At 37.9% G+C, this 14,752-nt stretch overlaps 1 protein-coding gene across 2 annotated transcripts in view; it reads left to right on the plus strand.

Annotated features, from left to right (window-relative positions):
- Positions 1 to 675: 675 nt before the first annotated feature.
- tlcd3a (TLC domain containing 3A) overlaps positions 676 to 14,752 on the plus strand; it is a 34,768-nt gene continuing 20,691 nt past the window's right edge. Inside the window, exon 1 of one of the 2 annotated variants that reach the window (XM_051673458.1) lies at positions 676 to 1,322. In XM_051673458.1, the coding sequence (XP_051529418.1) occupies positions 1,198 to 1,322 (125 nt within the window). In that variant the 5' untranslated portion in view covers positions 676 to 1,197. Of the gene's footprint in view, positions 1,323 to 11,987; positions 12,050 to 14,752 lie in introns of those variants that run through there. The other variant, XM_051673463.1, reaches the window with a different exon arrangement.

Below are 14,752 nucleotides of genomic sequence, written 5' to 3' on the forward strand. Positions count from 1 at the left end.
ACTTTCACGTTCTAATTATTGTTCTTTTGTTTTTGGCGATTTGTATTCTTCATGCACATCACCACCTACTGGGCAGGGAGGAGAATTTATATTAAAAAGGACTTAAATACACCTGTCATATCACTTCTAAAGACATAGATTTGACCACTAGAGTTGTATGGATTACTTTTATGCTGCCTTTATGTGATTTTTGGAGCTTCAAAGTTCTGGTCACCATTCACTTGCATTGTATGGACCTACAGACCTGAGATATTCTTCTAAAAATCTGTGTTTGTGTTCTGCAGAAGAAAGAAAGTCATACACATCTGGGATGGCATGAGGGTGAGCAATTGATGGGAGAATTTTCATTTTGGTGAACTATCCCTTTAAACTCTACTGAACTGATGGAGGAGAACACTTATCAGTGGTCATCCATACGTGCAGGCTGTCGTGTTTTTTGCAGGTAAGCAGTAATGCCAATAATGAGAACTGCAATATACAATATAAAATGACAATAGAATAAAATAAACTTTCAGCAAGATATAATTTGCTCACAAAAACCGCATAAGCAGTGAAAAGCAACTGAAAATCAACTATTATACGATCGATATTATGGAATTTTTTTAAATAAAAATCATAAGCATAAATGCTTAAATAAATAATGATAAAAAAGTATGAAAAAAGATACATGATTAGAGGTGTACAGCGTTTACAATATCGAATCGAGGTGTTCCTACTGCCATAGTGCCTAGATGGCGCTGTTGTGCGGATAGCGTGAGTGGCGGAGTTGCTCAGTGCAGCAGCGGCGTGTTCTCAAACTCTAAACCGCGCAGGAATGAACAACGCTCGCCGAGCAGCGGATACACGGTCGCTTTTAATTAACGATTCGAGCCGTTCCTGCTGACTTTATGCACAGAACCCCACATTATAACATCGGAACAAGTAAACAAGGCACGTACAAGCGGGTCGTCGGTTTAGAAACCGTACCATGTAACAGAATATTCGCTGGTGCCCGGCGGCTTTGAAGCAGGAGTGAAGAGCAATCAATCACCGGACACCTCCACCGTTATTCGGCGAGCGCTGCTGAGGAGGCAGGGTAACCGCTGCTCTAATGCTGCCCTGACCGGGCCAATTCACCTCAGCGGTACTATTTCAACGCGGCGTCTTGTTTTCGACCCAACACTATATCAGGTTATATAGCGGGACTAGTGCACGGCAATGATGTTGCAAGTGTTGGCTTGCGGCGTGGTGGTTTTCCCCGGTCTCTTCTTCACTTTGAGAAAAGTGCTTCCGTCCATTTTCAAGCAGTGGACAGATGCCGATGTCGTGCTGGTCAGCGAAAGGTGAGTTTTATGTGACACTTGAGCAGATCTGTAAGGCCACACAGCGCATGCTTTAGATTTATGTGCCGATTCGCTGCTGTTTAGTCTCATCGGTCAGGTTGAAGGGTCATAGCATAGTTTACAGTGATACACATCAAAGAAAATGTTGGTTCCGATACATTGCAGCAGCTGTTAGATTCCAGGGCCCAGTTGCGAGAAACCTCTTAAGTGAAGGAAACCCTTAGTTATGATTGTGTATAAAAATGAAAGGTGTAGCCTATTGTCAGTAAGGGGGTTTCTTACCTCCTACTGCATCTGCTGATATCTTAGTTTACCACCCTATAGCCCATGGTAGCCAAATTGAAACAGTTATCCTATATATAGTATATCAGCTATTGTATCGTATGGCGTATGTGTCTTAGTTTTGGAGGTGCTCAGTTATGTTTATGATCGGGCTAAGCTGTTGTAATTCTGCTTATGTTATCCTATGAACTATATTCAGATGATCTCATGGCCTTAATAGCTCCATGATCATTTGTGCCATTTTATGGAGTTTCCACCAACATTTAGAAGCTCTTATTCATTGGGAGAAATGATCACATTTACACTGGCCCAAAGGGTGCCTGCCTAAAGAGCCTACCAGTTTTCATGTTCATTATGTAGTGGCAAATGTATGAATGCAACATTTTGATGCATTAGATAACAAAATGTCAAACCAAGTGGCATTTATTTTAAAGAAAGATACTTCTGTTTTAGGGTTGTGCGAAAGTACATCACGATACAATCTTATACCGATTTTCTTAGCCAGCGATTCGATGTTTGCCGATACCTTAAAATCTGCCACGATGCAATTTCGATTCTATTGGATTCAGGGGCCTGCGATGGATATTACGATATAATGTTCCTATTTTTCACAAGCAATAATAAATGTTATGTCATAAGTATATAATTTTAATATTTTATTGAGCACTCTGAAAAGTGCAAATCCAGTATCCACGTTGGGACATCCACAACAAAATACTTCAGGTACTTCAGTTATATAAAATAAACAGTATAAAAAAATCAAGTCACATGCATGTGATCATCAATTGCTTGATGACAGCTCATTGCCTTACACTATAGTGAAACAACAGTCAAGCATGTGTTTCAATCCAAAATAGTTACATATCCACGACTTGTTTTCTACAAGAGAGTAAGTGCTATCCGTGTTCTTGGCTACAACTTCCACAGTTGTATTGAAACCTTCTGTTACAGTTTACTGTGATATGTTAGTAATGGTGTTGATGTGAAAAGTCTTGTAATTGATGTTGGGGCAGATCAGGTGTTTTCTCTTTCTGTCGTCAGTGTTGTTCAGAATGTCGGGGTTGTTTAGCTGTTTTACACGGTTGAACTGCTCCACAGCACGGAAATTCTCATGTGCCATGATATCAAGGGACGCACGATTTAATCGTGCATGTGACCTGCTCTGCAATATTCTGTCACTGCAGCTGGTATTTTGAGGGATACACGATTGACGTGCGCGCATGGATAGAGCAGAGCGCAACTTAAGTTTTCAATCACTCTGCGCACATCCGTGTCCCACATGAGAAGCATATATAGCACTTATAAAGCGAGATGAATATCATAAGGTTGCTGCATCGCCTGACGGAAATGCTTATGGATGTGGCTGGCATTAGAGTGTAAAAACAAAGGTGCATCTTAAAAAAATATACAATGATGTTTGCACGTGGCATCGATGATATTACATCATTGGCTATTTGATCGATGGATCAATCCAGAACGATGGGTCCTTACACCCCTTAAAACTACCAATTTTGTAGTTTAATAATGTATAATGAGGCTCTGTTATGTTCACATGACCCCGATGTTTCAGAGGGATGTATGGATGTAAAGTGCAGCACTTCAACATGGTAACAAGCAGTTATTCTACAAATAAATACGCTTAATAACTGTAACGTCATATTATACAAACCTATCAAAGAAAGAAATAAGAAAGGCTCCAGTACAGAGTGGCATTAAACCGCTTGTGTGCATCCTGAACACGAAATGATGCACTTCTCAGTGTAACCAGAGTGCTTCAGGGCGATCCACGCTGCACATTCAAACGTGCAGAACTGCAAGACATATCCTATTCACGACAACGACATAAATCAGTTTAAACCTTTTTAACTGCAACTATTTATTTCAGTAGTGTCATGCAGAATCAGGAAATGGCTTTAATCTCTCCACATCACCTCACAAATACAGAAATATTACTCACAGCAGAGGATTTAATGTCCAACAGTGATAGTCTTGAAATGTATTGTTGATGTGGCACTTTGGTGTAACAGCAGTACATAAAAAGAATAAACTTAAAGCATTAAAGAGATTAAACTTCTTGCAGAGGGTTTTACTGTGCTGCTGACTATTATTCACTTTTAAGCACAGAAAGCTAGAATCACACAAAAATGCTCTCTAAGTTGCGTCACTCAATTAATTTGAGAAATGCGTCCCCCATTAAAACCACCACCGCCACCACTAAAATATTAATGTTAGTAGTCGACCCCACTAATTGACTAGTCAGTTGTTGGACGACCACCCTGGCACATCCTTATTCTGTTTACAGATGTACAATAATCACTGAATAGAATATGTTTTTAATGATCCAATTGCTTCAAAGAACGATGCACTGGTCTGGGCTGATGATCCCTGTTTACATTGTCAACCCTTAACCTTGAAACAAGGCACTCCAACTCCACAACTGCATTTCTGAAATATCTAGCAAAAATTTTACTAAATGAAATATTATGATGGAGGAGAATACTTATCAGTGATCATCCATGCATGCAGACAAGTAGTTTCTAAACAGTTCTGGTTGGGTTCAGCAACACATCGTCATTGACAGTAGTTCTGGTGTGTTTGTTAGCTTACAATAGCAACACAATGTATCTACTCTAAGACAAGCCAAGCTGTGGAATGTTTCGGTTTCATAATTTTAATTAAAAGTATTTCAACTAATTTAAAAACGAATTTGTTTCTTGTTGAAACTGTTGATTATGTGGTTTTGTAATCTGCTATGAACCAGTTTCATTTCCCAAGTTCAATGCAAGCAAGGAAAGTTCAAATGCAATCTGGCTGCTCCATTTATGGCCTCTTTTCCACTTTGCCCATTTTCCATTTTAGTTTGTCAAAATTATTGGACAGTGTTGCAGAAACAACCAAACCTTGCTTGATCTACCTAATCCTTCTGTTCTCTTTTTTTTTGGTGTACTTTGCCAAGGGCAGTTTGTGGGGGTTTAGCAATGTCCATTATTCCAGCTAATAACTCTTTTTGTTGTTGTTGCTTAACATCTATTGGCTTATTATGTAATACTTTTTATCTTACAGTGTTGTTTGTGTTTTACAAGCAATTCTGTTATATTATTGTGGTAAGGATATTTCTATTCGGGGGGTATTATGGCTTAATTGTGCAATGCTTCATTTCAGTTTTGTGTTGACCTATCCATTGTATACATCTTGGATTAGATTCTCCCAATCCAAACAATCACTGTATGCAATCATTGAAAGACAAACACCAAAATGATTCCACATGAGAATCACTTTTTTTCTATTTTATACAGAGTAACACACAAATATGGAGCACATCCTTTTGAATGCACAGTATACAGACATGTTTTAAATGACTCTTATACTTATAAAAGCAAGAATGAGAAGAATGCATCCCCCTCTAAACAATGACTGCCACTTGTCATTCTCTTGAAATGGAATTCTAATCAGCTCTGTTCGCATGAGTGTGCAATTTCTATTCACTGGAACATTGAGATTAGATTAGGTGTTTATATTCCTCAGTGTCACTTCTATAAGAACAGGGTAAGAGACAAGTCCTTGCTTGTGCAATCATCTGACTGCAGTTCCTGCAGATAATAGTATTTCTGAAGAGTGATCTGCAGGTTACTCTTTGTCCAGCACGTTGGATTAGCTTGGTTTAGGGTTGACTGTCCCTTACATCAGTGATTACTAAAGACCAGCCATGTTTGGGAGACAGGCTTATTGATTTGTAATATCTATCTTACCAGTTTGTGATTGAAATACATTCACTGATCACTTTATTAGGAACACTATGGTCCTAATAAAGTGCCCGATGTGATCTGCTGTTGTAGCCCTTCCACCTCAAGATTCAATGTTTTGTGCAATCTGAGATGCTGTTCTGCTCGCTACAATTGTACAGAGTGGTTATCTGAGTTACCGTAGCCTTTCTGTCAGCTCGAACCACTCTGGCCATTCTCCTTTGACCTCTCTCATTAACAAGGCATTTCCGTCTGCAGAACTGCCACTCTGTTTTTTGTTTTTGGCATAATTTTGAGTAGTAACTCTAGAGACTGTTGTCCGTGAAAATCCCAGGAGATCAGCAGTTACAGAAATAAACAAACTAGCCTGTCTGGCACCAACAATCATGCCATAGTCTAAATAAATTTTTTTCCCTATTCTGATGGTTGATGTGAACATTAACTGAAGCTCCTGACCTGTATCTGTGTGATTTTATGCATTGCTGCCACATGATTGAGAGGCTTTGAGATAATCGCATGAAAAAGTAGATGTACAGGTGTTGCTAATAAAGTGCTCAGTGAGTGTAAAATAATACATGCTAGGCTAATAAAAAAGCATTATTCACGTATATATTTTTATTAACCCATTTTTTATCAAATTAATTACCCTCACTTATTTTTTGGAACCCAGTTGAATAAGATACAGTACTGAATTATTATTGTGGGACCCAGTCATGTTCATTATTATAAAATATTAATAGATTAGATTTGATTCACCTGCCCCGGTCTGTTCGGACAGGGTTACGGACATGAAGGGAAAGAACAATGCCATGGTTCTTTCTCCATTGTAATTTTTTTGCTAATTTAATGATAATCTTCTGTTCGGTGCTTTATATGCACTAAATATGATTTTGATCTGCAACGCGTTATTTTTGTGGTGTGATTGAAGCCTGGTTTTCGCGAGAGGGTGTCATTAGCATTACAGAAACACTCACGCCAGTGCTCTGCTCTAACTGGAGCGCACCTGGGCCAGCCAGACTTCCTTCAATATTGCGCAGCAGACCACAAAACTGATGCTATCCATTTGATTTCTAGTAAGAATTTTACTACTTTAAAGTGTTATGGAGGAAGTAGCCTACATAAAGGGCTTTAAAGTCTGGACCTCCAAGACTTATGGGCATGGACACAGTTTTCCTCCTGTCTAATATATGTTCTGTTTGAATGACTTTTGATATTAGGAAATAAACAGGGATTATAAATATGCTCATATAAATAAATAGGGTCATCAACTTTTAAAAGAGGGGAGAGAAAACATTCTGTATCTTTTGTTGTTGACATTATTTTTTTTATTAATGTCACTTCATACATGCCCTTATTATTGAAAAACATGAGCAAAACTGTACAAGATGAAAGAAAGTGTGACCCAGGCTACAGTAAATCCAGGTTTATTTATTTTTTTATAAAACCAGTTAAGAACAATTGCCCTAGTGGACACTTAGTACAAAGGGTACAGAAGCTACCAATTTTTATTATTCATAATGCAGTGGCCCCAAAAAGTATTTGGAAACTTTAACTTCACTTACAAATCTTTGAATGTCTTGGCATTAGATAGCAAAATATCAAACTAAGTGGCATTTACTGTATAAAAAAAAAAAATGCTTTTAAAAATGTATTGCAAAATGGCAAAGTGAGAAATAAATATCAAGAAAAGTCAAGTTACGTCTGAGAGGTCTAACATCATTTATTTGCAGATGCCACTTGGTTTGGTATTCTGTACTTTGAAATTCATAAACTTTTTGGTTTGGCTTAATGTCCAAACACTATTTGGGGCGACTGTACTGTATATCAGCAGACAGTTTAAAAACTAAGATGAAAGACTAACAGAATCAATATCTTATCCATGACTTAAAACAACAGCTGCATCACAGTAGCATTTTGTTTGCCCTCACTTTTAGAAAGTGTTTTTGTTGGGTGTGTTCTGTGCCTTTGTGGATTAGAAAAGACAATATTTTTTAAAAACAGAGTACTGGTCCAAAATCTTGTCTGACTTGGCCAAGAGTGCAATAAGGCAAAAAATATATATGCTCAGCAACATTACACAGTTAAGACAAGACAGATAAACAGACAAGTAGATTGATAGATAGGTAGCTGATGGTAGTTAGAGTATGTTTTGAGGGCTTGTGGACTGTGAAGAGGATGAAGTCTGTAAGAGGAGTTATAATGAGGTGACAAAAAGTCAGAACTTTTACAGAGAAGTGTTGAATCAAACAGTTGTGTGTGTGTGTTTACATGTTAGAATGTGGCACGTTTGGAGGCCAGTCTGAATCACTCTTTCTACTCGCTCACTCTGACAAACCGAACTGTAATGAAATAAGCTTATCCCTTAAAGTCCCCGTGAAGTGCCTTGATGAACGTGGTTTTCTTTGGCCTATTGACATATTTCGTACTGAAACATGAAGTTGGGGTGGGACATGTCAAACGGCTCTTTTTTAAAATAGCCAATAGGCTTTAGTTTACATCGCAGCCCCTGGTAAAGCCACACACGCAACCCTGCTGTTTCTCATGCTTGAGCCGGAGTTCAAACTGAGAAGCGATACCATGATGATATAACTGACCACGTTACTACAAAACCAGCCCTCGAACAAACATAGCGCATTATGGTCTTTGCTTACAGTGAGGCCAGAGCCGTTGTGCAAGTCCAATGCAGATAAATGAGAAACAAGCGAGTGTAAGTGCACAATATATTCATGTTTTGAATCACAACACACTAAAGAATTTAGAACACTGGGGGCCTGGGTAGCTCAGTGGTAAAAGACGCTGGCTACCACCCCTGGAGTTCGCTAGTTTGAATCCCAGGACGTGCTGAGTGACTCCAGCCAGGTCCCCTTAGCAACCAAATTGGCCCGGTTGCTTGGGAGGGTAGAGTCACATGGGGTAACCTCTTCGTGGTCTCTATAATGTGGTTCGTTCTCGGTGGGGAGTGTGGTGAGTTGAGCGTAGTTGCCGCGGTGGATGGCGTGAAGCCTCCACACACGCTATGTCTGCGTGGCAACGCGCTCAACAAGCCACGTGATAAGATGCGTGGGTTGACGGTCACAGACGTGGAGGCAACTGGGATTCGTTATCCGCCACCCGGACTGAGGCAAATCACTATGCGACCACGAGGACTTAAAAAGCACATTGGGAATTGGGCATTCCAAATTAAAAAAATAAAATAAAATGTAAGAACACTAACTCTTGCTGTACACCCCAAGTCTCTTCTGAAAAACTGCTGCATTAAAAATATAAATAAACTGAAGCCATTTACTTCGCATCGAACTCCCACATTGGTGCGTTTCATTCAGAAGTGATCATCCCTATGCCCTATTCCTTTTGAAGAGAGTTACCTCCACTGTGAGAGCTTCAGAGGGCTGAAAGGTGATAACGGTCATTCAGTGATTCTTATTGGAAATTCTGTTTGCAACGCCCCTACAGCACGGATTGTACTCACTTTGAAGTGACCTGCGAAGGCATCATCAGTGCAGGTGAGAACATCCATGTGTGCTGAATAGATGTAGGGAGAGGGTGCGTTCTAGAAAGCATTTGATTGGACAAAATGATTGCAGGAAGCTATACCTTTTTCTGGGACCATTTTGCCAGAATCGATTGTAAATTTTAAATGCTTATGTTTTCTGAAAGAGAATATTGAAAGAGAACATTAAGAATTTTGCTACCATAAAGATGACCTTAATGCTAATAGTCAGACTAAAAGCAAAAAAATAAAATAAATAAATTATAATTTTGATTTCATCATCATAACTTTTGTCAGATCATTGGAAAATTCTAACAAAATGGGACAATTTGAAAGCATATAACTTTTATCAGAACCTTAAAAAAACAGAAATAAAATATCATGTCAGATTTTAACAAGTTTTCATTAATATCTTGGTTAAGACAACAACAAACAAGTGAACACATTTCCTTGGGGAAATGTTTTATATATAATGTACAAAAATGTTTAATCTGTAACATAGTCCTTGTAGCAAAAACACAGCCACATAACAACAATGCTTTTAATGTGAAATTATAAAAAATACTGGATAAATGTGTGAATGGTGTCACATCATATGCAGGGCTTGAAATTAACTTGTTGACTCACCGGACACTATGGCTAGTAGTTTTCCAAAGTCATTAGCCACTCAGCATTTTCACTAGCCAAAATCCCCTGCCTCGCAAAAAGTGATAAAGGTAACTGGAGACTGTAACTGTATGCATTTGTTTGGACATATTTTATTTGAATGAGAACGATATTAGTTTAGCAGGACACAAGCCTAGTGATTGAAATAACCTTTGGAATATCTGAAGGCAAAATTGACCAGTTAGAACAAGAGTAGGAAAGAATAGGAGAAAAATTTGTCAATACTTTGTCCATAATTTATGCAAGTGTTTTCATTCTAAATTGTACTTGCCTATATTAAAGTTTACACATTTTTTAGCATTGTTTAACAGTTGCATTTGTAATGAAAATGCCATTACCACAGTTAATTACTGTGGTTTGTTGATAGTCTTATCTAAAAAAAAAAAAAAACTATAGTATTTGTTATGAAAAAACTAATTGCATAAACGCATTTAGAAACCTTTAACCACAAATTTCACAGTTGTAATAAAAAAAGTCTATTAGAGTCACCCTAATAGCTTTAATATTAATCTAGTGTTAGTAATATTAAGGTAGTGTTACTGCAGTGAAAACACAAAACAAAACAAAAAAACACATTTTAGTAAGAATAATGTGTATTTTAAAAACTGATGAAGTGTATTTGTCAGGGCTGTTTATAATGTCAGGGCTGTCTAGCAGTTTGAGAGGTCTGACTTCCACCAAATAGAGATTTATACAAGAGTGTTCTCTGTAGAATTGAAATGGGTCACATAAGCTTTTGGTGTGCGCTGCAGTGGTTCACGTGAAAGCATGCTTCATTTGCCCTGTACAGATGCGCGTGTAAGTTATGAGAGGAAATATATAGTGCTTGTAGTTATAAACCTATGAGCGCTGAGATATATACAATTAAATTTGCTTTGGCAGCATCTCCGAGTCGCCTGACATTCACCGAATTTTCAATGCAGGAAAAACCCTGTAAACATCACATGCCAAATTGGCTAGTAAGAGTGATGAAGTTGCCTGCCACTGCTGATTTCTACCCGCATTTGGTGGGTTGGCTAGTGTTCATTTCAAACCCTAATCATTTGACAGAAATTGTCTGTGAACGTGGAAACTCACCACTCGACCTTCTAATACCATTCAGAGATGTTATCTGTTGTTCCCATTAAAGAAAAGAACCGTTTATGAAAAAGATAATTCAACATTTAAAACCTAATATATTGCCATTAGCAAGCTTTATGGTGCCCATATTACAACAAGGGTGCCTTACATCTGGAGGGACACTAAAGTCATGCAGATTAGAAGTTTCAAGTATGATGACATAATATGCTTCTGTAAATAAATATAATATAAATGACCAAACTTTTATATACATATAAAAAAGTCATTTTTGAAAATCCCTCAATTTAGTGATAAATGACTGTTGTGATGTTTAATTTGAAAATAAATGTCATTTGGTTCATTTATAATATGTATATTCTAAACTTCCTATGATTTAGAATCTCAGGATGGCTAAATGCCCTATCAAGTCCACTTCCTAGGGCACTATCAGTAGGTTGAAATGTACCCTCAGTAAATGTCTGAAATAGAGGGCTTGCTGCCTCACTGTCCCAGTCACTCAATGGTTTAAGACAGCATTTTTGTGTGAAGGTATCTTTTAAGACTTAAGATCTCTTAAGGCACCTTGTTACCATCCTACAGCTGTACACTGCCTGATAAGACAGCAATTTAAGGTTTGGACACATCCATAGACAAATGAGTGGGACGAATTGCAATGCTCAGTATGGCTGTGAGACAGGAAGTCCTGCCTTCAATTTGAGTCTTAGAGTGAAAGGCATTCCCTGCTCTTTTTGGCCTAGAATGTGCGTGAGTATTGGCTTGACCAACCTAAAAAAATGTTTTAGACTGTTTTGCACTACAAAAGAAATATTTATGATATCGTTGTCAGATTCTATTAGTGATTTGCCACGTTATTGAAGTTTGGCATAAAGTTTCGGTCTTTCCATATTCAAGTAGATAAAGCTGTACTTGCATGAGTAGAAAATAGTTGCCCGAGGGCATAAACAGGATGACCGTTGAGTGAACTGACTTGTTTCCAAAAGAACTAAATTCTGCAGGAGGTTAGACCTAGATCTCCAATAGGAGGATTGAGCACTCTGCTTTACTTGATATCATCAGTAAATATGATTTTGGACACATAAGAAGGCATGTCATGCCAATCACCCACATGCAACAAAAATATAAAAGAAGCCTTTTCCTCTCCTCCCCTCCCTGTTCTAAGAGAGAAACTGAGAGATAGCGGGGACACAAAGAGTGGATTGTGTAAAATGGGTCTTGTGACAGTATTCAGGCAGCAAGGTTCCAAGAATAGAGGGGCATGAGCAGCAGAGCTCTTTGCGTGTGTGTTTGCGGAGGGGAGCGCTTATCTAGTGGCCAAATCAAGCGTAAGCTGTCAGGCCTAGGTCATGTGACTGCCGTTGTCATGACGAGCCAGTGTCATCCCATGTAGAATGTTCAGCCGTGGAGCTCAGCAGCCAGTCAGAGGTTTAGACTGAACTCTACACTAATTTACACTTCAGTTCATTCTGGTGAGACTAAGACTAGTGTGTTGTACTAGGTAAAGGCTAAGTTACACTGCTAATTATTGTTTATCACTATATTTGTCTTGTTTTCCTTGTTAGGTTGGCTTAAAGCCAACATGTTGTTATTCTACAAACTTTGTTTAGGGTTTTTTTCAAAATCCCTAAACGAAGATAAAAATTTCCAACTGCAATTTCTAGAGCTTTCAAGCTGCATCCACCTTCAGGCTGTTCTGGAATAGTGTGCTTTATCTTTTCCAACTGATCTGACTTGCAGTTTTTGCAAAACGTATGATGCAATATCAGAAAAAATCCCATAGACTAAAATTGACGGAATGTTTAAATGGGCCAACGGAATACTTACTAAATAATGTAAGTAATAATAATGTAAAAAATATTGTTTTTGCATGAAAATAGTCATAATTTTTGTGAATTATTTCAACATGCATCGATAAATTGTCTTTTTGCATTGGGGAGGAAGTTTTGAGTTCTGAAACTTACATAGTTGTTTCCTAGTACAGTGAACACTTGTATGCCAAAAGATCAAGGAAATATGTACTCCTCAGAGGTAGACAGATATATTGGTTTTACTGAATAATCAGTGCTGATAGTTACTTGGAATTATTGGTTATCTGCAAAAATCTCTGCTGATAGTTGGCGATTAGTTTTTTTTGTTTTGTTTTTACTTAAGTAACCTCATCTGGTGAACTATATATCTACAAAACTCTTCATCTGAAGAATAAGCTATAAAAGTTTAATTTGGTAAATACCTGCATATAGAGCAAGTCCCCGGTGTATTTTGGGCTTGTTTACAGTTAAAAGTCCTGCGTTATGCACCAAATCGAACTTTATTTGGTTATTATTGGTTGCACGATACATTGCTTTTGGGATTTTATTCATTTTGGGATCTTGGTGCCTCAATGTCTATGCCATTTATAGTAAGGAAAGACTAAGAAATGTTTAATCATTTTACAATTGTTTTTAAAAATGATCAGCCGATTAATCGGTTATTAGCCTTATCCACCACCTTGATCATTAGTATCGGCAAGATCCACTATCGGTCAACCTCTATTCCTCATGTTATGTAGGGTGCCCATACGTCCTCTTTTTCCCAGACATGTCCTCTTTTTTTGGACCTTAAAGCGTCCGGCCGGGATTTCTAAATTTGCGAAAATGTTGCATTATGATGTGCATCTGGTCTAATACTTCATTGTGTGTGCACGCATATTTGCATTGCTTTAACCCCTCTTTGTAAGTCCCGCCTTCTCACACACCAGTTGGTCAATTATAAGAGGCTTGCAGCAACTATTGGTCAAATTCCTGCCTGTCAATCTCTCCGCGAACGCGCTGTTGTGTTCGGCATCAAACAGTTGCTTGACAATAGCAGCAAATGACAGCTGAGTGGAAACAATGCCCAAACGAAGGTGCAAATTTACAGAAGATTTGCACAAAAAATTCCCATGCTTTAGTCCAGGTCGAGATCCGTGGGAAGCAGAATGTATGACATGTAAAGCTGCCACTTATGTGTCAGTTGCTAATAAAGGTGCAAGTGATTTAGAAGCACACATTAGCTCTGCGAAGCATAAAGGGTCAGCAAAAGGTGAAAGTTCATCAGGTAAATTAACGGACTACTTTTTGCGACCAGGTAAAATTATCACATTGCTTCATTTTCAATGGCCATTCAAAATAATAGTAATAGTTAATGAAGGTACACTCATGGCATCAAATATTTTATTTTAGTACATGGACATTCAAAAGAATGTTGGAAATTTTTATTTATATATATTTATGTTATGCTAATAGAGTGTCTTTTTCACTGTATTAAAGTTTGCATTCATAGGAACACTGTTTTGAACCCTGTTATTCCATTATGGGTTGGTTAATTGGTCTGGCCAATATGTATCAATCTAGTGCGTATTGGAAGTGTTTAGAGAAATATACTGATTAAAAAAAAGGATTTGTTTTGCACTTGTTTACTCTTTGCTATATCTTTAACCAGTTTATTAATTCCTCTCAAGTACCTCAATATGTGTGCATATTCAGAGTAAGTGCCCGAGAGAAAATACTAACACAACATCAGCATAGAAAACAATATAACATGGCCTCTCACTGTTATTAATGAATCAAGCTCAAATATTTACTTGGATTACAATACGCGCACACACAAATAGTGTGACCTTATCTCATTTAGGGTCTGATTGTGGTGGATGTCTTAAGCCTGGCTGACTTGTACATTTAACCTCATTAACACAAAGGCTGATTGGAGCACTCTCACTCAACTTAGCCACAGATGTCCAGTCATGGCTGAGCGTGCCCTGATGATTAGTGGAGTTCAATGAATGTTCATATATAGCAGTGTGGTTCTGTAGCGTTCATGTGTAAAGTAATTTTGTCAACTGGTCAATTAGTGTTATATCTAAACAAGTGAATAGTACATTTTGATATGTTTAAAATTATGGTCACATGCATAAGACTACAGTCATATCACTGGCCTAGAAAAATGTGTTTTATTCTACAGAGGGTGGGTTATGTGTAAGGTCGATTGGCGGAACATGTGACCACTGGAATATTACTGTCTTTATCATCGGACACTTCAATCTCTCTAATGTCTCATAGAAGTTCTCACAAGACGACCTAAGTCTTAATTACTGAACTGTTGGACATGATATGAATACACAAATAGATTGATAAAAATATCAATACAGGGATCTA

This window comes from Myxocyprinus asiaticus, chromosome 3 (assembly GCF_019703515.2).
Source record: "Myxocyprinus asiaticus isolate MX2 ecotype Aquarium Trade chromosome 3, UBuf_Myxa_2, whole genome shotgun sequence".
Classification (NCBI taxonomy): Eukaryota; Metazoa; Chordata; class Actinopteri; order Cypriniformes; family Catostomidae; genus Myxocyprinus; species Myxocyprinus asiaticus.